The following is a 26,055-nucleotide window of genomic DNA, read 5'->3' as shown; positions in this document are numbered from 1 at the left end:
ATTCTTCTCCCCCGAGTTATGTCTAACAGAGCAAGATCATATTGGACATAATCAGCGTTGTTAAAGTTCGGGGGAAAGCGAATGCATGAACATAATTTGCGTAATAAGCGTCATTTACGCTTGGGGGAAAGCATGCATACTCATTGTAATACTCGCTAAAATGGCGGAAGATGTAACTCGGTGAAGAGAGTGTGGCGCGGCTGACACAGAAGAGCGTACACAGTTTGTGTTCAACTCATATTCTCCAAAACAGCTAGCACGCATGTGCAGTCTCGAGCGCGTAAGATGTTTCTATGGCAACCAATGAGGGACACTTTGACTGCCAAACCGCACTTTACATTTTCTCCCATTTTTATAATAATATAAATGAACCGATTAATTTTTAAGTTTAAATGGTCAGATTCAGACTCGATGCAGAGCAGAGAGCACAGAAATGTTAGCAAATAAATAACGTCATCGGCCATGGCATTGCACGAGCGATCATTATTATAGTTCAAAAGGGCAAACAGTCTAAGTTATTATGCGAGTTAACTCCAGTCAGAATGCACATGTGCACAGTTGCATTTCTCATCCGTCACCGTGACATCAAGTGGACTTTTGAAGATGAAATAATGAGTGAATTAAGCTGGGACTTGGAATAACATGGATAACTTTCTTGTTGGAGGATTGTAATGCATCACAGGCAGTCAGGTACAAGAAAGAGAGACTACGGCTCCTTAAATTGTGACAAATTGCGGAATATGTGACAATCGGGTCCAGTCGGGTCTGTGTCTTCCCGGCGGGTTCGGGTCCAGCTTTCAAATAATATACAGGTCCGGGTCGGGTCCGGGTAGGCATTTCTCAGATCTATACGGTTCCTGGTCCAACTTTTGAAATATTAGACGGGTCCGGGTCATTTCGGTGTAGTACATTACGGGTCTCTTTCGGGTTCGGGCACAAATTTTTGGACCCGTGAAGACCTCTACCACTGGAGTATTCTGATGACGTCTTTCATACCTTTCTGGGCTTTGACAGTGTATTTTACTTGGCAGTGAATGGGACAGTCACAAGCCTTGCATTTTTCAACCAAAATATCTTAAATTGTGTTCTGAAGACGAATTAGGCTTTTACGTGTTTGGAACGACATGGGGGTAAGTGATTAATGACAAGATTTTCATTCTGGGGTGGAGTATCCTTTTAACTCTTCTCTAAAGACCACTTGACTAAGTCAACTATTCACCTTTAGCTAATCTTTAAAAGACCTGAGTGACCATTGAGGTCTTTGTTGCTATTTTATTAGCTTACTCAGCTTTGCAAATGGATTCAGGTCATAACAGAGAGAGAGAGAGAGAGAGAGAGAGAGAGAGAGAGAGATGGAGACACAGAAAGAGAAAGTAATTACATCTTAAGTTTTATAAAAGAGATTAATGGAACCAAAGTCAAGGAACTCATCTCTCTGCATTCATGTGGTCTAAATATTTACAAAAAAATAGCAGACCACACGAGTTAGTGGTTTTGATTGTCATTAAAGGAAATGATTAACAGCCTGTTGTGGTGCTGTATCTGCCTCCTACTTATTTGATGATAAATTACAAGTGCTAATAAACATTATTAAATGCAAATATATGTTTATGTAGGGAGTATTGGAAAAGTTCTATTCAGTGTTCTGGAAGGAATATGCTGACAAAAATATTTTGACTATTATCTTGGTTATACAGATGGGAAAGCATTTTCACTAATAGAGACAACTGATAGGATTTCCTTTGTGTCAATACAGGACACAGTAAACATTGGCTTTGTTTTTACTAGAGATGTGCCAATACAATTGCATTAATGTATGGTTATTCTATTTCTTACAAGACTGCAATGATACTTCACATTTTTTTGTTCAGGTATATAATTACCTAAAGTTAAGAAGCAGATCATCTAAAAGATGTATACCTGGTATTATTTACCAGTAGTATTTATTTAACTTTTTAAGTGAATGTTTATGTCAGATTTATTTAAATTAGAAAACATAATTTGAATTGTTGCTGGACATTACTGGACAAAAGTAAGCGATATGAGAGATAAAACAGATTCACACTCTTTTCCTGATATAGATTCTATTATGATCTGATTTTGATATTGTGATACATTTCACTGTATTGAATTATGACATTTAATGTTTCAGAATATTTATTGTATCATATAACAAAGTAGTTGGCAGAACCCAGTCCTAATTTTGTGTTATTCAGCAACAGGCCACAGACACTTATTTTGTACTATATCCAAAATATTCCTTTAAATTGCCTTGTTAAATTCCATTTAAATACCCATCTGTACCTATTATTCCTCATATCTTTATAATTTTATCTTGCCTGTGCCTTATCTAACCACATTTTCTTGGGCCTGTTTGGCTACCATGCAAGCAGGCAGCAATGCTGAGGAACTGTGTGTTGCTAGTATGCTGTCGTCTGATGCAGAGACAGGAACTGCATGAAGTGTACAGGGGGCAGTGTCACTCCACTTGTCATATGTCAAAACAGAGGTGAGAGACACTGACACCAGTGTGAAAGATTTGTCACTGGCTGCACCGGTGTGAAAAAACCACCAGCGTCCCACGACAAGAGCTGTGTGGAGAAACGTCCCTCAACTCTGCAGCCGAGCGGTTCTCAATTAGTATAGTATAGTAATAAGACGAGACTCTTTACACTACAGTATGTATGTGGGGGACCTAGACATAGGAAATTATTACTTAAACGCTTTCATTTATTACATCTTATCTATGATGTTATTGAAGTTATGTGTAGGGGAATGATATGTATCACAAAAAGAGGCACATTCAGCCCTCATCTTGCCTGCAACACCTTTATATTCATAAACAAGCAATACCAAAGAAAGTTCGGTTGAATTTTAAGCGGAAACTTAAAACACATTCCCCAAGCGACAGTGGTGCTATCAATAAAAGAAAAGGAGCATCCACAACGCATGTTTTCTGTTCTTTCTGAGATGCGAGGCAGCGGTGACCTTGGGCATTCCAGACTGTCCCTCGACTGTGTGCACTGAGCTGATAAGACGCCAACCACTGATGCTCATGCCTCCAAAAATCCGCTACAAGCTCCGCCAGAGTGAGAATATTTCCATCTCGGAAGGAAAAAGCAAGAGAGAGATGATGAAGCTGTAAGACTTCTCAACGAGATGCAAGTGGAGGCCAGACAGCCGTGTCCAGCTGAAATGACTTTGTTTGGTGTCTTGCTGTTTTAACTAGAAAACCGTTCCTTATCTTCGTCTTTCTAAGTTGACTTTATTCTTGAAACAACCTCTGTCTGGATCTAGGAGGTCTATAATATCTGGTGAAAGAGATCTTTTCATGCATAAAAATTAATAGCAATTTACTCCCTATGTTTTGCTTGCACAAATTATCCAACTTCACATTTGAATGGATATAAATAGAGAAAGATGAAAGCAAAATTGCGTTGTTACCATTTTTTCAGCAGGGGTTAACTTGGCTATGCAAACCTTTTGATCAGGACATGCAATAATACATGAGATTAGAATATCCATCGTTTTTGTTGGGGGGAGAAAAGGATGTTTTTTTCAGTTGTCCAAATGTGTTCCCTGTTGAATTCATCCAGGAATTACATGTAGGTCAGAAAGCCTGCAGGGTTTGTCGTCTGTGTTTCCATTGTGATATTCTCCAAGCTTAAATCTAATAAAGACTGTGGTTTTACCATGTACTGATTACCAGGAGGGATGAACCTGTAGTATGGAGACACGTCCTTATTCTTGTCTCCTGTATAGCCTCAGAAACCCTCATCATCTACCAAACGTAATCTGATTAAAATCAGACAAGTCTGTATCTACTATACCAATGCAAAACACGGATGCTTTGTGTATAATCTTGAGCCTCTGTGGCCTAAATCAAGCAGTATTGATAATCCCTAATCCAGAGATCGCTGTCTGCCAGCTATATGGGCAAACAAGTTCTTCATTATAATAGCAGAGCAAGAAGGAAAAAGTTTGATGTCTCATGTGGTCCAAGTGTGTTTGTAGAAATAGGCACAGAGGACAAATTCTAAATACACAACACGGCACCATGTTTAACGCTTCAAAGTTAAACAGAGTCTTTTGTTTGCACGTTTTGTCTGTTAAGGGCTGTTCAAACAGAGCAAGTTCTTTGCTGTCTCAAAAACACACTGCGCATTCAAGACCATGAAAAACATCATCAAAGGCATCAGTTTTGCATGTTTACATAGACCATCAATTAAAGAAATACAAAAATAACATATCGTTTGTGAACGACCCTTTATTTTTTTGTTTCAGTTTGTTTGAATATATTGTTGTGTCTGCACTGCACTGTGTTTTGAAACACCAAAGAACTGAAGTTTGAACACATATGCTCAGTTTCAGCCCTTGAAGAATATTTTTTTTGTTTGTTTCTAAACCAGCCAACAAGAGTCTCTGGGGATTTAGGTGTGTATTTCTTTTTGAAACAGCATCATAATATTTGTCTACTAAATGTGTTGTCACAAGCTCACGTCAAATTTGGTTTGTCTGACAAATGCTTAGTGACCCATTTCGCTTAGTGACCCATTTCTGTTCAATAGACAGATGATGTGGGGAGGGGTGTTTAATATAAAAACAATTTTGGGATAACTGTTGTGTTAAATCCTCTCTCTTTTTAGCTCTTTACTGAGCCAGTCCTCTCCAGTGGCTGCTGTGAGCTCCTGTAACAATCTTTTAGTGGCAGGGGGCCAGGAGGTGGTCTCACACAATGACCTTTGACAAGTGGGAAAAGGTGGTAGAAATCAGCTACCTTGACAATATTTCCAAGCCTGGAGGTTGTTAAGCTGAATAGGCTTTTTTTAAACTGCTTATGGAATGCTCGTGTCTGCCACAGGATTTTAAAAATAAAAAGGTTATTGGACTTTTTGTCTAACAATAAAATATATATATGCAATTCTGAAAAAAAAATGTCAGATTGGGCGATATAAATTTGAACTTTTTTGCAATTCAGAGTTCTGACTTTTTTTTCTCTGAATTCAGCATTTACATTTCACAGTTTTTTTACAGCAAAATAAAAAGGAAATTATTACTTTATTCACAATTATTGCACATTTCCTGTGAGTTTATATGTTACAATTTTTGTAGACTTTTTTTTCTCAGAATGGCAAGTTCATACCTCCCAATTCTGTGATTATACTTTGCAATTCTGGGTTTATATCTCATTATTGCATAATAAAAGTCTTAATTATGAAAGTCACAGTTACCATTATTTTTTATTATTGCTTCCACTGCTATTTGATTATGTTTTATTAAAATCAATGTAACTGTATAATTAAAATTATATATTTATATATTTTACAACCCCGTTGCTTGTCTTTGTTTGCATTCTTCCAGACCAGAATATATTAGTGGTACAAAGTCGATTTTGTGTATTTATTTCTGTATTTATTCATACCTTTCCATGATTACATGTATTTTCTATAACAGAGAAAAAAAGCAATTTGCTGATATTGAAAACAGAACTCTTGCTTGTTATATATTCTAATTAAAGATCCTCTTTCCCTCCATAGTTGTCACAGCAGATATTTCAAAAATTAAGAAAGTCACAGCAGACACTTAAACAATGAAGTTAAGTTAAATACAACACATTGAAATATTGATAAACCAACTCATTTTTCTTATTCATGTTTAACAAAGCTTTTCATCTATATATTCATTGCATCATATGATTATGACAGCCTTTGCTCCTAGGCTAAAGGTTGTTGAATTTTAACGAGAATTAATGTCAGATTAAGTAGGGTGTTGAAGTGGGTGTTTTGCACCCTCTTTAAACCTTTCAACACCGTGGCGAGTCTCCGGCAGGCGCAAGCTAGAGACGGGATTTGATCTAATGACAGTAAATAGTGAAGCATCACAAAACACACTGGTGTGAAATTCTATGTGGCAGCCAGTCACGGCGATGTAAACCACCACCTCTTCTTTTAAGTCTAAATTACTTTGGGATTTGCAGGCAGTGGACAGAGAGTCTGTGCAATGTGACTAACCAGATTACTGCTGCACTTTACGGGGGGAGATGGAGCCGCTAGTATTGCCGGTGAAAGCACTAAGTGAGAGTCAGTATTGAGAGTTGGGTCATAATGAGGCAGGAAGGGAATTCATGTTCACTTTTGGGAAAGAAACCAAGCTTTATTAGGCATTAGGCATTTAACTATGTTAAATGTAATCTCATGATACATACAATATGTGTGTGTGTGTGTGTTTGTGTGTGTGTGTGTGTGTGTGTGTGTGTGTGTGTGTGTGTGTGTGTGTGTGTGTATGTGTGTGTGTGTGTGTGTGTATGTGTGCTCTTCTTTTTGTGACATCAGGACACAACTCTGTATAATGACATGTGTATGACACAGGTATTACAAGGAGAGGGTTACTTATGAAGACATAACCCATGTCCCCATTTTTCAAAACGCTTATAAATCATACAGAATGAGTTTTTTTAAGAAAGTAAACATGCACAAAGTTTCCTGTGAGGGTTAGGTTTAGGGTTGGTGAAGGGCCATAGAATATACAGTATAAAAACCATTACCCCTATGGGATGTTCCAACTTTTCACAAAAACAAATGTGTGTGTGTGTGTGTGTGTGTACTTATTCTTTACATATTAAAATTGCATATACTATTATATAATACACTCCATCCACATTGTTTTTAATAGTATTGAATTAAACATATTTTTTATGCTATGGCCAATATTGAAGTTCTGTTATTTTGTTTATCTATATACATATATACATGTATATTATCATGTAGAGAAGAGGGGGGAACTGAATCTGTAAAAGTTGCGAGTCAGATTTAAATCAGCCTCACTTACATGTGCACCATGGTTGATTGAGCTATCCAACAAAACCTTCTATAAGAAATAGAGTTTGAACCTTAAATATCAAATCAAGTAACTTTTATGAATAGATAAACATTTAAAATCAAGAGTTTTTAGCAGCCAATGCAGGTAGAAAGCATAGGGGTCATTTAGAAAGACTGTCTGACAAGTGCAACACATTTATTGATGAAGATGATCAATAAGTGGAGAAGCAGTATCATACCAATTGCCATCAGATAGCTCACACGCAGTGCCACATTTCTCCAAAGAGCTCCTTCACAGCCTGGACACTGTGTTCTGCCAGCCATATTCATCTTTTGAATGAAAGTCATGAAATTCAGTGACTGAAACGGTCACATTTTGAGAGTTGGGGCTGATTCTCATAATTACCATGACAGCGTAATGGCCCTCATCTATGCTCAATTTATAATATATTCCTATATACTATAATCAGCCTCAGTCTCAGCACTGAAACGCATCATTAGCACCTATTTCTGTGATGGTTTACCCACAGCGTCCACACCCCATCATGATGAAAATTCAGATATTATCAGTTAAAACCCCTTTATAGTACACACTGCAAACACACATCTTATTTCTAAAAAGCACACGCTCTAGAGTTGTGAGAGTGCATCAACTCTTCCTATGCCATTAGAGATAATGCCAGCCATGAGAGAAATGTTTGCTTTACATACATTTACATACCTAGCTTAAATGAACTACAGTACTCGATAGCATTGTTATTAACCCTGCTGTTAGTGCACTGAATACTGATTTTACAAGGCCATTCTGAGAATTAGATTTTTATTTTATGAAGAAAACATAACCTATATGTGGTGATTGCACTTGGAGGATGGGTTACATGCCAAAGTTTGATATTAAGGCTTGTGGGTTTGTTCACTACACTAAATAACATTTATATTATTATTTTAGATAAGTTAAGTGTATTCAAATAGTACCCGCGACAAATATTTTCATGCACCTTGCAGGTATATGAAACATTACTTTTGATAAAATAAACTTTAACTGAAAAAAAGAATATATGTACTGTGTGTGTGTCTATATATATATATATATATATATATATATATATATATATATATATATATATATATATATATATATATATATATATATATATATATATATATATATATATATATATATATATATATATATATATATATATATAATTGTATTATTAATAATTTGAAGACTTTTTTATTTATATACTGTAAATAAATATTATTTAATTATTTCCTTATTTTAATTGACTTTTTTATGCATAAATACAGTGTGGTTTAAAAGACCAAACTGCATGATTTCAAAAACAAATTTACACCTGGAGATGTTTGGGAATAAAACCCATTTTATTAAAACCCAACTGATTAATAAAAATATTGTTTAGTTAAAATATTTTTTCACTAAAGAAAAAACACAAAACAATCGATATCGTCTTTCTCTTTTGGCAGTATATATAGTATTTCTTCCAAGTAATGTTTGAGAGAATTTTATTTATGTTTTAGTTACTGTTTTGTATGTAAAAATACAAATCACTGAAAGAAAGTTATTATAAAGTTCAAGTTATTATAAAGTTGAAGTTAGGATGATTGCTGATAATATTTAATAACTCTGAAGATTTCAAATAAAGCATTAAAATGGATTAATGATGTCTATAAAATGCCTTTAGTATTCATTGGTCTGCAGGCATCTCTGTGCTGGTGTTGTTTGGTGAGGACAGAAATGTTTTTTTCTCTCTCTCTTCAGTACTTTAAGAGAATAAGCAGTGTGGGGGTTGCAGAGCCAACACATGGCACACCTCCAGCTCCCTTCTCTTACACAGACAGTTTCAGGCAATGTACACACACACACACACACACACACACACATGCTGCTTTCTCGTCCTGCCTTTCCCAGGAACATTCAAATATGTATGCTGCTTTCTTACAGTAAGGAACCAAACTTGTGCAGCTCTGAAAAATTCAGCTTAAACTCAGTTTTACATTTTGAAACTCTATTAATACAGCATGTCAAAACATATAGGAGCGTTCTTAATGGATTTTGCATCTGGGATGGAGTTATTCTGGACCTCTCAGGAGGACCGAAGGCTCTGATATGTGTCACATGTAATGGATGTTTATTTCTCCTGCTTTGTCTTCATGTTTTAACACATCCTTCCATGTGTCAGACCTACACTTGATCAATGCCAGGCTCCAAGGTGACTAAGGACATGATGCTAGAATATAAACCACCTGATGTGTTGTTTAAACTCCATAACCAGCAGATGTTAATATGAGGATAGTGCTGTTGTCATGTTCTCAAAATAATTTGATCACCATGATTATATTTATTTTATTGTATATTTTATTATTTATTTTATTATTTATTTACTTTATGCTTATAAGCATATTGTTAAGTAATCTGATGACTTTACTTATATACTATAAAATAAATATATTTTCTATTTTCTTTTTATACTTTGTGTAATTAAGTAATTCATAATTACACTACAAGTATAAAAATGTAATAAATTTTTTTTTTATTTTTATAGTCATTATTTTTATTTCAAATATATTTTGAATATAAATTTATTTACATGCATTCTGTATAGTGTTCTTTATTACACATTTCTTTTGCATTTATGTATTTTTATATATGTATACTCTTATTACTTATTATTTATTAGATACAATAAATCTAATTAATAATTTTAAATAAAAAATTGTATTCATGGATTTAGTATAATTTACTACTAAATTTCATAACCATTTATTTATTTAATAAGTTAGTTTAGTTAGTTAAAATATTTATTTTAAATATAATATAATTATAACATTTCTTTTATAACTTTATATTATAACTTTTCATTTTATTATTTATTTACTTTTTATGGATACATTCAGTGTACTGTAATTCCTTACATTTTTATAATATTTTGGAATCAAATGTATTATTAATAAGTTGATGCTATTTATGTTCTTTTTAAAAAAATATACTATAAATATATTTATTTATTTTATTTTTATTTAGCTTTTAATGTATAAATACAGTGTGGTTTAAAAGACCAAACAACCCGATTTTAAAAACAAATTTACCCCCAAGATATTTTAGGATTTCCAAAAATGAAATATGCAAAATAAAGAAAAATGATGACATAACAAAACTAAGAAATGCCAGATTGAGTACAACTGTCATTAAAGCAAAAAAAACTTCTTCATCTTTTCACTCAGACTTATTATTTGATATTAATAGCCTAATGTTAGTGTAATCTATTAGTACGGGCATCATAAACACATATTTTTAAACAAGTTACAGATATGGGTGTACTGTATTTAACTTGATCACAATTTAATAAACACCTTGTAAGTTAATAAGGTAGCAGTTATTCAAACAGCAAATAAATATATAGAGAAAATGCAAATAGATAAATTTTTTACTAGCTGTCTTCGACATTTGGACCCATTTATGGCGTGCTCAGATCTGAATTATTAATTTAGGTGACTGGGCGCCCCATAGTTACTTACTCATGCTTACTAATATGTTGATTGTGACAGACAGTGTTGCTCCAGGGAGAACAGCTTTTACTTTAATGCCGTGCTGTACGCCATTGTGAGTTTGCCTGGCAAAATGGGGTCAAAATGTAATTCTACTGTTGGAATGTAAAGTACGGATTTTTCTTTCCAATGAACTGTTTGCAACAGGGATCTATAAAGACTGGATTCTAGGGCTAGTTAGTCATCATTGTCACTATGCTGGGAGAAATGTCGGTTTCTTGCTCAGTCCCTCTGATGTAAAGCTGAAGAGAATGAAGCTATTTTTGAGGCAGAGAGAAACGTTCATGCATGGCAAAAAGATGGATTATCCATACAGACAAATATAGAGATGTATCAGGTGGATTAACGACAGTGATTATGCTGAAAATGCGCTGCCAAGCACGCTGATTTGGTGAAACGCCTTTTTCAGTCACTGCTTTCTGTTTAACAAGCAGCTCTTTTGAATGTTCTGTACTTTCAGCCTTTGTTTGTTTACTTGATGTATTTGGTCCTTGGAGTAAGAATGGCTACAAAAATGAGAAGGATATATCTGAGAAAAACTGTCAAGAACATATTTCTCCACAAAATCAAAAGTGAATTTTTACTGAAAGCATCCATTACGTTTTTTTTTAAATACATTCTGATTAGATTTTTATGACAAATAAGCATTAAATAGTTACTGTTTTTGATCATTGCAGTAATTCAAGTAAAAAATGGAATTAAAACAAATTACAATAGTATTTCTTATTCCACTGGAATATTTATGTATGTATTATCTTAAAATGATGAGAATTTGAAAGGAAAATTCACATAATTGTCATGAAATGTCATGCAAAACTAATCTTAATAGTACTAAACAAAAGTTTAATCTGTACAGAAATAAAATCAAATGAAAATTATTTTGATGTGGGAGTGAGATGACCAGGACATCAAAAATTTGACAAAATTTATTTATCTTTTTTATTATACATTATATAACATTATTCTGTGATTAAATGTACTATTAAAACTTTGACTTTATTTATTTAAGCATCTTTTTTTTTAAATATACTACAAATACAATTATTTCTTTTTTATTTATCTTTTTATCCATGCATTTAGTGTAATGTAAAAAGCCTGAGACTTCACTGATATTCACGATTTGAAATACAAACCTGTTTTTGTTTTAGGATATCCAAAAATGAAAAATGTAAAACAAAGAAACATATTGACACAACAGAAAAAAAAGAAGAAAAAAAGTAATCTTGAGTGTGGTTGTCATTAAAGCAAAAGCTGGACATTACTATGCCCAAAAACTAATGAATGGAATTTGCATTTCAGTTTTTTTAATTCATCTTTTCACATTGTGTTTTTCACAAGATTCAATTAAAAAATAAAAATCTGAACTAATTTTACCAAAATGCCATGTGCTTAAATTCAAATACAACCAATTTGGTAAAACAATGTTGAAATGCACTGAAAGATGTGAATGGATTTTAATCAAGCCATTAATGCTGTGTACGTGCACACCTATTTTTAGGGAGAAAAACATTATCTTAGGCCTCTGAAGTGCTCGATACATCCCTTGCTTTGCACTGCGTCAGTTATGGAAGGACCATTAGAGCGTTTGTCATTAAATTTCTCCCAGTGAAGCGCTTAATGGACTGAGAGCTGCAGCTCCAGTCCAGCGGTTCAACTAATCCAGGAAAGTCTCTATGGATGCCATCACCTACAGCAACAAAGCCAGAGGCCGTTCTCTTGTGGGACAGAGTAGGCATATTCATGCTCAGTTATAATGTCCTCACCCATCCCTCCCATTTTTTAATTGGCTGCGGTTCTCTGTTCTCCTGTGTGTGCTAATCTAGGGGACAGGAAGTTCTCCCTATAGAACAAGAGGGATTCAGAGGTTCCTGGATCAGTTAAGGACATCATAGCAGATGTAGAGCCCAGTAGAGTTTCGCAGTGATCACCCAATTTACAGCGGTATTTGTTCCGGATGTATCTTTCCCATTCATTTTTATCATTCCACTAGGAGTACCACAAACACACCAACCAGCTGTGAGATGAATTGCAATATTACAGCATTTAATTTAAATCTAAAAAAGTATTTCCAAATCTGAAGAAGAAGAAAACAACAAGCTTTTATGAGCTAACGACTTATGAATGGCAATCAATTTAAAACGTCATTGGATATACTATACAATGCAATATATATATAATAAAAGTTTTTTATTTTTTGAGAGTGTTGTAAATGCATTTGATTACATCACTCAGTGGTGCTTAGTAGTTGTAGCTTCTGTGGAAACAGTGATTGGCTGATCCATTTTTCACATAGGGGTTTTTTAAAAAGTCTTTGTTAAAGCATTATAAGCCATGAACTAAACCACAAGGACCATCAACTACAAGGATAATTATACATTGTAAAAAAAATTTTTAGAAAAAGATTATTTGAAAATTAATGAAGAAAATAACTACTATTCCATTGCGAATGACATACTCAAATTAAATCGATGGAATATAACATATAAAGCTAATAATTGAAAGTTTTTAGTTGTTTCTATAGATACAATCAAGCCAGATATTATGCTAGATATTATGCAATCAAGCCAGTCTCAATATACTCTCAAAATACTTAAATATTAAACAACAAACTTAAAATATTGTTGTTTAATATTTAAGTATTTTGAGAGTATATTGAGACTGGCTTGATTGCATAATTTGCAGGGCTTCATTGAAATGGGTGGGGCTTAAGATCTCTTGGTCCAGTTTGTTCCCTGCAACTCTCTGATTGGTGGAATTTTCTGTATAGCGTTATTGGTAGATTTAATAACAAATTCTGCTATTAACGTGATTATTTTTTAAAAGTTAAAGTAAGTTGAATTAACGTGAACAAAAGGGTGCAACAAAAGCATATACAATTGATTAGTCCAAAAAAAATATTGACACTTAGTTTTTAAATAATCTTTGTCGTCTTGGAAATGGACAAAAAATATTGATGACTCATCCTGCACCTCAGACTTTTTTGTCCAATCAAATGTTCAAAAAAATCTCCCTTTATTATGGCTATGATGTACAGGACCTAAAAAAAATGGGCTTTCCCGAATAACATAAAACATGTCTTACCATTTCATGGCAACTTAAAACACTAACTTGTGGCTTACACAGAAGGACATATCATCTAAAATTTAATGGTAAGTCTATCAAGTTTTAAATATAATTGTTAAAAATCATTTTCTTTATCTAGACCACTACTGTAACCCCACCATGGGGATGTATTGTTGAAGGAATGATAACCTCAAGGATACAGCTTTTGTTTGCATTTGAGTTGAAAAGCATGATGTTGAAAAAGAAACGCATGGCCACCAAGACACTGTGCGGCGTTCAGATTCTTGACCTTGACAGCCTACTCCCACTCTGCGAAAGAGAAACAGACACAGCCTGCAGTGTGACCATGTTTTTATCATGTCACGTTTTTTGTGCCATAGGCCTTTGTGATGAATTCATGGCCTAATTTAATCTGCAACTACTAAACGCTACAGCTTAGAGCAGCCAGAGAGTGATTCAGTTGCCTCTGTATGACTGAAGAGGAAAAAAGAGCCCAATTTATCTGAAAATACTGTATTCTGGCCAAATTTGTTTCACTGAAAAAGACAGTAGCTTTGGGTGTCTGGAACATGCAACCACTTTATACGTTATGCAAGCTTAGTGCATAGAGAGTTTAATGGTGAAGTGTGCCATTTTTAATGCTACTATTTAGGTTAGAAATTTTGTATTTTTTATTTTTAATAACTGTATTTGTAAATTTTTTTATGAATTGCATGATGATTTTTTGGGCAGTACTAGCTTATTACCTATACGTAAGTATGGAGATTATTCTCTGTTTTTAAACCATGTTATTGATCTGATTCTACACAATATTTTGGCATAGCAAGTGTAAACAGCAATTGCAATAGTATGGCAGTTTTCTCTTCATCTGAGCTCTGAGATCAAAGTAAGCCGCTGATTTGTGGCCAATGGGCAACTTCCACTCGACCATCCGTAGACTAATCACTATGCGGCCGTCTGACAGATTACAGCCCTTCTGGATGTGGCGGTCACAGCCAAACCCACATGGAACTCTGCCTAATCTGAAATGCCCCGTGAGCATATGTGTAAAGTCCATTGATCTACAGTAGTGCTCTAAGCTTTGCTCTTGTTATATTTTATTTTTTCCTGTTCATTTATAGTCTGTTGATTGTATTACCCATCAATCATCCAGAAATGGGGTGTTGATGCGACGCGTTCTGCCATTCAGTTGTCTGTGGAGGATGTGGTGCGTGAGTGTGGATAATTGCGAGTCAAAATGGTGCAATCTATAAACTGCCAGGACAAAGAACTCGCAGTTTGTAATTAATAGCAAAGGGATTAGCAAACTCATATTACATAAATGGGATTGTGGATTTCTCAGCTGAGTTGTTAATTTTTAGGCGGCAGTTTTGTCGTTGGAGATAAAAATAAACTGCATTGTTCAGGTTTCTATAAACAACTCCAAAATGACCAAGGTCTTTACACATGTTTATGCAGACAAGGTTATCTGGTACAGAGAGGATTATGGTTGTAAATAAAGCTTTGAATAATGTGAATAGTACGACGGGATGTTTGGTGCCTGATAATGCCACATTTATTTACCGCTTTCTCACATGTCTGTTTTCATCCATAAAAGACATCTTCAAGTTCGCAAGGTGACATTTGCACTACTAATGGACTTCTTATTCTCATTAGCCAAGGATTTAGGTATTATTTTGTTCCTCAGGTAGAATTAGGAACCAATTCTCATTCTACAACCTTTACAATTATGTTTCATGTACCAATATAAAATAATCTCAACCCAGGCACACTGGAAATATGTTTCCAGCTCAAATGAACACTTGAGACAGTAAAACATAAAAAAAGGAAAAAAAAGTATTATTCCTTTTCACACATATTATGAATACATGGCAGATTATCAATTAAAAAATATTTGTTTTGGCATAGGTCCTTCGACAATCCTTGCACAGTCCTGACCTCAATATGTTTTTTAACATACTGTAGCACATGATTTGTAAACTAATGCATTTTGATGTTTGCATCACATCACCAGTTCCATATGGCTTTTCTAACATAGTAAACTTGCTAAGTAGCTCACTCGGAACAGCATTGCAATTGTGATACGAAGCGTAAAGTCACAATAAAAGAGCTCAAAGACTTGTACAAGCAAGCTAAAATGGCTTGGGTGCTTTAGCAAATGCATTTTTATCTCAAGTTTGCATTTGTTAACACTATCGGTTGGGAATACAGTAGGGTTTAGTGTGGGTGGTTCTGTATTTTTAAATGAGACCATTAACCTTTTAGCACCACTCGCCAGACATTTAATTCTCAACAGCCGCAATATGTATAATTTTACATAAAACTGACAATTTCCATTCCCTGAACATTTCACTTTGTTGCAAACCGTGCAAAAAGCAGTGCAAATCATTTTACAGAAATGTCACCACAGGTACATATTTCCAATGACCCTGATGGACAAAAAGTCCTGCTCCACTTTTTTTTATGTTTACAGCACACTACAGAAGTGATATATGTCACAAATTCTGCTTCACCCTCTGCTCCGTCAACATGCAATTACATATACTATCATTTGGTGTATCTTAGCTCCTTGACTGCTGAATGAAAGAGGTCAACAAAAGATCAGTCTCTTTATGTCAGAATGGCTATTGATGGCTCACCTACAATGGAGGAAAAGGTCTCTCAGCTTTTGAAAGAAAATATAATGATCATGGATGTCAAAATGCCATATCGCAGTTGAGAGATTTCTCATTTTATACATCAGTAGTGTACAGAGATTGAATGCTGTGTTGTGGTCACATTCAAAGTCCACTTAGTACAATAAACACAATGAAGGTTAATGCTCAAGCAGTTTAAAAGTGAGTACAGAGATGATACAAATTGCTCCATCCCACCTTAATAGTGTCTGATTACAGAAGTGACAGTTAATTACTCTTAATTCATTTCCTCTGCGTATCCCACTCTGGGGTAAAGACTAAATTACCGCTTAGGATGTTATTATGTCATTACAGGTCCTGTTTTTAGCGGGGTCCCAAGACAACAATCATCAAGCTATCAAACTAAAGTTTTGCATAAGAAACAACTTCAGTAAAATATATAACTTTAAAAGGATAATTCACCCAAAAATTAAAATTATGTCATTAATTACTCACCCTCATGTCACTCCAAACCCTTAAGACCTTTGTTCATCTTGGTACACAAATTAAGATATTTTTGATGTAATCCGAGAGCTTTTTAGGCCCTGAAGACTGACACAGAAGAGAAGAAATCATTTAATAAATTTATTTTTGTTTTCTTTGCACACAAAAACGATTTTTTAAGCTTCATAAAATTAAGGTTGAACCACTGCTATCACATGGACCATTTTAATAATGTCCATACTGCCTTTTCTAGGCCCTGAACAAGTCAGTTGTGTTGCATGCTATGCAGGGTCAAAAAACTCTTTTAGATTTCATTGAAAATATCTTAATTTGTGTTCCGAAGATGAACAATGGTCTTACAGATTTGGAACAACATGAGATTTTTGGGTGAACTGTCCTTTTAAAGTAGTATGAGTTGTCAAGTTTTAAAACACTTTTGCCACTACAATATAATGCCATTGTTTAATCTTCATTTGGGGCTTTTTTCAGCTAATGATACCAATATATGTGATTTTATTATTATTATTTATTATTCAAATGAACTGCAATATCAATATATTTTCTGCGTTTCATTTAATAAATTTGATATTTATTTTAATTAATGTTTTTTAAATTAAATACAATTTGATCTGATTTATGTGATTATGTGATGTGAATTATTGTGTTTAAATTAATTTATTAATTCAACTACAATAATATTTTGATTCATGTTTTAATTTTTGTTTAAAAGTATTGATGTGATTCATTGAATTTAATTAAATTGGTATGTAAATCTTTTAAATACATGAATACTTTTTACATTTTAATTTAATTAAAAATATTGATATGTGATTAGTTGATTGATATTTAAATCTCATTTAAAACCTTTTAATGAATTCATAAATTTACTCATGTAATTAAAATCCATTATTGACGTGATTATTTGCATGATGTGTGTTTAATTGCAATTAATTTAATTAAACATCATATTAAGTATATCATGTAATTGATTGGTTTACATGAATATATTTAATGGACTTGCCATAATAATTGACTAGTTCTATAAATATCCTTTTGATTTTTTTCTTCTTCTTTTCTTTGGCTTTTTAAATCCAATGCTTGACTCTCTTTGGTCTCTGAAGCACTAAGCAGTTTCTGAGTTGAGTGCACCGAGATCTGGAGGATTTGGAAACCAAGATCATAATTCGCCTCTTTGGGCACCTTTACGCATCACGGCAGATTATTTCCTGTCATGTTCATTGACAGCTTCCTGCTGCTCATTTTTGGTGCTTCCTTTTGATCTTACAAAATCCCTAAGCTGCTAAAGTTACTGAACCTAGCCATCTTCATCCAAAGCCAAAACGCAAAAAACATTTAGTTTTGAGCTGAATGTGCCGTCCATGGCTAAAAACAAGTGATTTTGGCTTCGGCTGAGTCTCAACTTTTGCTTTCATATTCCGTATAATAGAAGTTGCGTCGTCTTTTATGACTTTCTTGCTGGTACAGTCAGTTTCCTGGTGTGTTGACTGACAAGTACAAATGAGTGTTGTGTATATCCCACAGCCTTCTGAAGTCTTGCTGATGTCACTTGCGAGCAGATAAGCATTATGAGAGCGCAGGAAATGTTCTAACCTCCCTTTGTTCAATTTCACACACTTTATGAAATGTCAGGTCTCAGTTCTCATCCAAGTGAGACGCAAACAAAAACAACACAAGCTGCCATGACTCTTGAGCGTTACCTGTTCTGTTGATTCTAGACATCACAACAAAACACAAGCTTTGATCTCACGCCTTCACCAGTGGCCGGGTGAGACATCTAAGAATTCTTTTTGAGCCTTTTTTGGCAGTGTTACCCAGGTTCAGACCCATTTCCCAGACAGTACTAGAGTAATTTACTTCTCAATGTCCACTAATGGAGAGTTCTTGATCTCCTGACCTCTCATGAGATCAATATGGCACTCAATGGAATCAAAGTCTTAAATGCCATGTCTTCAGTTAATTCTTTTTTTCTGTTTACATTTAAGGTTCTCTCATTAAACATCTCAGACTGACCTTAACCAAGAAATTGACCCTTCCTTGTCTTTCCTTACAGTATAGGTCAGAATGCTTGGATCAAATAACACACACTGGGAGACTCTAAATACCATGTGAACATGTTTTAATCTAAGCTCAAGTGTGTGTGAGAAGTATTTTAACTAGAGATACACAATATATTAGATCGTATTAGTTATCAGTCGATATTAGGTGTCTCTTTATTGCATATTTAATTGTGCAAGCTTATTTCCTTTAATTTAAACATTGATTACCTTATATATTATTATATAATATACAAGGTGTATGTAAAGTTTGTGGCCACTGGCCAGTCAAATTTTAATATTTTTCTTCAGTAACGATGCATTAAGTTGGTCAAAAATGACAAAATTACATGATTTTACATCTTTAAAAAGACATTTAAAATAAATGCAGTTTTTTTTTTTTACTTTCTCAAGAATCCTGGAAAAACTTTTCCTATATTTAATGAATTTTTTCAAAATTTATTCAAAATTAACACAACTGATTTTGTCTTTTATTTTCAGTTCATTTGGAGGAAATAAAAACATCAGCTATTTATTAGTTATATTATGGCTCATAGCTCTGATTGTATCTTTTGACATAAACTGTAACTCCATCAGCAAGATTTCTTGCTGGGGTCAGGGGTCCAACTTTGATATCAAAAAGTAAATTACAGGATTACGGGTTCACTTGAACCAGATACTGTGCACAAAATAGAAACCGTAAGAAATGTTGGGTACCAAAGAAATTCTCATCTGTTGCACTTGACTGCACTGAGAGCTGTCTCTTTCTTGCAGTGTCATTTATGCATCTCTGCTTTCATAGTCTTCCACGTTGAAGCTTTGGAAAATGAGGAAAAAGAGAGATGGAGGTGTAGATTCTGGTGGGTTTTGGGGTTAAAGGAGAGGTGTCTCTTTAGTCACCTGACAGAGGCTGATCTCCGAATCGCATTGAAGTGTGACCACATGACAGTTTGAGGGCATGCTGAATCCTGCTCTTTCTTCTGTCCACGAGCAGCTCCAAACCACAATCTCATCCCTTAAGAGGGTTTCAAACAAGCCAATATTCTCCAAGGAGAAGGCCTTTTGTGTAGATTTACACGCTCCCCACTCAGTGTAAATTTTGTAAACTGTAGTGAAAACCAGTGTCACAACTGTGGATGTCAGCTAGAAAGGAGAAGCTTCTAATGTAAACTAATGTAGCTTCTAAAGGACACTAATGTAAACTAATCTAAATGTATCAAAATTGAAAGTAAAGACATTATAATTTTACAAAATATCTCTATTTTAAATACATGCCATTCTTTTGAACTTTCTTCACCAAATCAGTATATTACAGTCATTTCTGAAGAATCATATGACACTGAAGACTGGAGTAAACCAACTCAATCTGGCAAGATAAATGCTAAATAAAACTAAAGTAAATGCCTTAAAAATTACAATGCATTGCATTTAATGCATGTAACATGTAAATTATATTTGAAATATGTTCAAGTAAAACCTCAAGAGGAGGCATGTGTAAAAATGTGTGAATAATGGGCTTTACAGTTTTGCTTAGATTTTTGTGGGTCAGGTTGCGCACTAATACTCTGTATTCATGCATTTTTTCCACCACTTCTCTATAAGCATCTTCATAATTTCCTTTTTATATGTGGAGGGTGGAAACCAAGCAAAAGTGGGTCAACAAGGTACATCTGACTTTGAGATATGTACCCTACTTCCTCCTTCCACAAACCAACAACAAATCACCTCATCTTTTGGTCTACTGAGAGCTTGCCCAAAATAATTTAATGAAATTGCAACATGTTGCGCTCTAACTTCCATATCTGGTTTTGACTTGATCTTAGCAAGTAATATGTCTGAGAAAATGAGATCACTAGGTCAGACATTATTACTGTTTGTACAGTTTACAAAGTGCTTGTCTCAGCACTAAAGGTTAAAATATACACTTATCCTTTAGTTATTTAAAGCAAGGATATTGAGGTCCCACTTTATTATTATGAATGAAAGTTACTCACGCAGAGAGTGCCACTCATCCTGACGAATGGTCTTGGTGATGTTGTAAGAGAGATTCTTGGGTATTGCAGCCGAGGAGTAGTGGTACTTGATATAGGAGCATCTTGCAATGGACCCTGTAAGTAGAGAAGGAAAAACAGTTTACATACTATAAAACCAGAAACGTGTTTATAATGAAAAGTTAAAGGAATAATTCACCCAAAAGTGAAAATTTGCTAGTGGTTTTCATGCCCTCAGATCATCCAAGTCCTTCCAAAATGTAGCATTATATCACTTGCTAACCAATGAATCCTCTGCGTTGAATGGGTACCATCAGAATGAGAGACAAACAGCTGATAAATGCACAGTAATCCACAAATAATTAGCATGACTCCAATTCATCAGTTAACATCTCGTGAAGTGAAAAGCTAAGTATTTGAAAGAAACAAATCTAGAATTTAAACAATTGCTTCTGGCCAAAATACAAGATTAATGCTTCCTTCAATGAAAAAGTCCATCCCTTGTTATCCCATACATCAAAATACTGATATATATTTGTCATTTGGATGGCAATATTAAATATTTTCAGAATATTTGAAATTTTGGGTGAACTATTCTTTCAAGTGAATTATGTCTATAATGCTAAGAAATGTAATGATCAATCAGTATATTGTACTGACGAGTACAACAATAGTCTTGATTTAAATAGAGAAATTTTTTTTGGCATATATTGCACAACACGCTCCTGATTTTCACTTCACTGTATTTAGCACGATCAGAATACAAATCTTCACACCTTCGATTTTCTTCTTTCCTTCTCTTTGAGAAAGAAAATATCTCATTTTTAGCATCCCAGGAGGCTTTTTCAACATTTACAAAGTAGTGTGATTGTGTTTCTCTTTGTTTCTAATCAAACGGCAGTTTCCTGTAGCTTGTCACATTTGAAATCCTTTTTCTACAGTGTACTTTGAGGCTTTCTGGTTGACTTGCACAGCATATCTCTCAAGCTTTGGGGAATGAGATATGTCACATAGTGTCTGAAATGATTTAATTCGGGAGCACTGTGAAGTGCGTTTGTGAATGATATGGCCTTTAGAATGAGGCTTGCACACATCCTCCCCTTTAGACAGGAATGATGTGCTCATGTGTCTTCAGAGCTCATGCACATTAACTGATCAGCAGTGAAAAATGGCTGACAAAGATAATGATACATATTTCTGAGTCCTAACGGGTACATGCCAGCAATCATTCCAGCTTGCACTATTGTCCAGGATATCATTTCCTGTTGATTATGAAACTCTGCAGATAGAAAATGGCAGCCTATATCATCCAGAAAAGAGAATTATAGTCCCAATGCTCGACTCTGTCTTCCATTATCTCTTTCTTCCAGGAACAGCTAGACCAGCTAAAATCTATGTTGTGTTACCAGGGGAAGGTCTAGTGTCATATTGAGTACCAAATCTTTACACAAGTTGAAAATGGATGCGATAGCAGTGGATCATTACTAGTGTGACTGTAACCAGATTTACTTTACAAAAATGTGTGTGTACACGTGGTAATTCTTTAGCTTAGGGTCCAGTTCTCATTAACTAGTTGCTTATTAGCATGCATGTTACTAGGATTTTTTTTATACTTACAAAGCACATATTAATTCCTTATTCTGCGTGACCATATTTTAGATCCATTAATCCTACCACATTTCTAAACCTAACTTAACATCTTAATAACTATTATACAGTAGATAGATAGATAGATAGATAGATAGATAGATAGATAGATAGATAGATAGATAGATAGATATTACATTCTAATTATTAATGTACAATATTAAATTCTACTAATTAGGGCCCAAGCCACTAGGGGTGTAGGGCCCTATTGTTTTCCTAGGGATTTTTTTTCAACTATCTGGACTTTTTGGGAACCTTAACATGCTTTTGTGAAAAATGCTTGCTGCGGAATTTGCCATACTCCTAGGGTTTCATCCAGTTGTCACCTATCTTGTGCAACATGATCACAAGACATAGGGCATGCTAAATTGAGTAAATAGAGTTTTTTGATATCTTGGATGGTTTGGCTGTGGAGGGGTGATGCATTTATGAAGAAAAATAAGAAAGAGGAAGTGCTTAATATCTTTTGCATACATTGTCTTGTTTTTTATCAAACTTCAGCATTCCTAATGCCACTAGGGTGATGATTGCGCTGATGGCTTGGGCCTGTCATTGCTGCTTGCAGCTCTACTCACATGCACATTAATTTGAAATAAATTATGGCAACATTTTCTGTGTGTAGTGCCACAATATTTAAACTTTTTGGATTTTACAGTATCTGCTATTCAATTGCTTTCAACCGCTTGTAGTCTCTGCAAGTTTAGCTGGTACAGAAGATTGTTGTTTCAACATTAAAACAAAATAACAAATTTCATCATCAAACATGTCTCATGCTGAGTTTAACAAGTAACTCTACAAACTTCTCCACTTACACTGGCTTGTAAGATAGATTGTTCTTGGCCCTGTGTATCCCTGATCGGGTCAGCGACCGAGTGTAAACTAAAACCATCTTTCTTCCAGGCTGACCAGACAGCAGTGTTCCTGGGTATAGATTTTTTGATGGCCAGCAATGCCTGGGAGAGTTGAATAGATTTTAAATATGCCAAAGAAAGCTAAAGGAATCACACTTTTACACTCCCAGGATTCTCTGCAGTCCTGATACGAGCCAGTCAATGAAAGGTCACTTGGCTTCCCTTGATGCCTTGTGCTGTTAGCACAAGGACTGTTTTTGGTCATTTTTGAGTTAGTCTTTTTTTTTGACAGCCTGCCTGATTAAATTTTTTCCTCTTGCTTATCAAAGAGTACTTGCTGTCTCCTTTCTTTTATATATATATATATATATATATATATATATATATATATATATATATATATGTGTGTGTGTGTGTGTGTGTGTGTGTGTGTGTGTGTGTGTGTGTGTGTGTGTGTGTGTGTGTTTATATATACACCAGTCAACATTTGAAGTGGACAACTTCAAGGATGTCTTAGGACTACTTTGATGAACTTTTTTGATCCACTTCAAAAGTTGACTACTGTGTGTGTGTGTGTGTGTGTGTGTGTGTGTGTGTGTGTGTGTGTGTGTATATATATATATATATATATATATATATATATATATATATATATATATATATATATATATATATATATATTATTATTATTATTATTATTATTAGGGATTCACCAATGTATCGGCCACTGATATTTATCGGCTGATTTCTCCTCAACTTACAACCATCGGCATATCGGCTTATAACAATAGGCTGATATAACAAACCAATGGTTTATTAATTAAATGCATGAAGGCACTGAGCTGTATAATGTCTATTGTATAATCCTAGAGCTGCTGTCTGCATTTTAATGCTAATCAAATAACAAAAGAGAAAAGATTGCACACTATTCTTGACTAAATATCTTTTGTAACTTTCATAAGTGGACCTCATATGAATGATGACCCAAACTTTACTGATGTTTTATTAAGTTTATTGCATCCTTTTTCACTCCAAAAAAATCACCATAAGAGCTAAACAAAACACAGCACAAGAAGTGCACATTAAACTCTTTCTCTCAGTTGCATCATCATCAACATACAGCGAATTACACAAAACACTTATTACAACTAACAGTAAACAAATATTTACAGATCTTATGCGTTTTCGGGGGATGCTTAATAAACTGACAAACTTTAAATCCGAAGAACTGCGTGCTTTCATTACCCATATAGCTCCGTAGATTACAAAAAAAAAAAAAAACGGTCAAAATAAGAATACCACCTTAGTAAAAGAGATCTCATACATATTTAAACTTGCAAAAATATTACAATGTAAACAAAAACAAATCAGAAGATTAATCATAATAAAGTCTGTTACAGTAAAGAAGGATTAATATGTATTTGTGTTATTTTACATTTGTTTACTTTAAACCTACCTAAAAAGCACGGTTTATTTAATATTTATCTTTGTTCTGTTGTATTTATGTAGGCCTGCTGAATGTTAAACAGATCCAACCCATGTTCATTAGAAATTATATAATGATAGCGCAATACAAATGCTAAATAGATACATATAAGCTAAATAAATAAAAAATCCTAATGATAATAGTATTATTAATAGCTATAGCATTTAGGCATGAACCATCAGTTGAAGTTCACATCCGGCCTCATAATGAAAAAGGGTGATTTAAATTACTTTAAACGTGACCACCTGGTCTGAATATTTTAGAAACTGCTGATCTACTGCAATTTTTTTGTGCAATCATCTCTAAGGTTTACAGAGAATGGTCTTTAAAAAGAGAAAATATTCAGTGAGTGGCATTACCATAGGTGAAAATGTATTGTTGATGCCAGAGGTCAGAGGAGAATGGACAGACTAGTTCAAACTGATAGAAAAGCAAGAGTAACTCAACAACCAACAACTTGTTACAACCGAGGCATACAGAAGAGCATCTCTGAACGTACAACATGTCGAAACTGGAAATAGATGGGCTACAGCAACAGAAGACCACACCAGGAACCACTCCAGTCAGCTAAGAGCAGGAAATTGAGGCTACAATTTGCCATGGGTTCACTAAAATTGAACAGTAGAACACTGGAATAAGGTTGCCTGGTCTGATGAGTCTGGTTTCTGATGAGACATTCAGATGGTAGGGGCAGAATTTGGCGTAAATAACACGAAAGCATGGATCCATCCTGCCTTGATGCTTTCATGTAAATATGGACCAAAATCTCTGATTAAGACAGGTCTGAAGGCAAAAGGCCTATATATATAAAGAGAGACTCAGCAAGTACTATTTCTTTGGCAGACTCCCCTGTGCTGTCTGCTTTTCTGTTCATTGTACTAATCTAAAGTCTGCAGACAGGGATTTGGCAGACTGGAAGAGTCTTTTACTTATTTATGATTCTCCAGCCTGTCTTACTTTGCTTTAACTATCACAGAGTGGGAAAGTACATTTGATATTTCATTTTTTTTTTTTTCTGAAGGTTGAATTTGATGACTTTTTTTCCCCCGCAAGGGCATTTTCAGCTGTTTACTCCAGGATTAATCACTGCCATTATCCGCAGCTAATGTGTCTGCTCAGCCGAATTTCAAAATAAATAAATAAGTGCGTTTTAAATAATCCATTTGCGACACATTCCACACATTGCCAACCGAGGTGCGAAGGCCCTGTCACAAAATTAATCACCCTTGAACCTCATCTTTGAAGTTCTTCTGGAATCTCTGGAATGTTTTCCAATGTCTTTGTCAATAATTCTTGAGCCCTTCACTTCCCCTTTCCCCTCCACTGGCCTAGTAATGAGTGAAACCTTTCTAAGAAAAACCTATATCGATAACAACAGCTCTGCTCAACTTGAGGAAGGACTGTATGTCAATAAAGTAACAGATTACAAATACTATATTCTGATTTCTGACTTGGC

General features: G+C 34.5%; 2 protein-coding genes across 2 annotated transcripts in view; both read right to left on the bottom strand.

The window, feature by feature from the left end:
* LOC132105679 (cryptochrome-1-like) overlaps window positions 1-26,055 on the bottom strand; it is a 140,310-nt gene that overhangs the window by 23,622 nt on the left and 90,633 nt on the right. The window lies entirely within an intron of this gene.
* LOC132105680 (transmembrane protein 178B-like) overlaps window positions 1-26,055 on the bottom strand; it is an 89,374-nt gene that overhangs the window by 20,684 nt on the left and 42,635 nt on the right. The window contains exon 3 of the mRNA XM_059510977.1: window positions 20,619-20,732. Coding sequence (XP_059366960.1) covers window positions 20,619-20,732 — 114 coding nt within the window. The remainder of the gene's footprint in view (window positions 1-20,618; window positions 20,733-26,055) is intronic.

This window comes from Carassius carassius, chromosome 26 (assembly GCF_963082965.1).
Source record: "Carassius carassius chromosome 26, fCarCar2.1, whole genome shotgun sequence".
Taxonomy (NCBI): Eukaryota; Metazoa; Chordata; class Actinopteri; order Cypriniformes; family Cyprinidae; genus Carassius; species Carassius carassius.
Note: the sequence above shows the minus strand (reverse complement) of the source record. Positions and strands in the feature narration are given on the sequence as shown.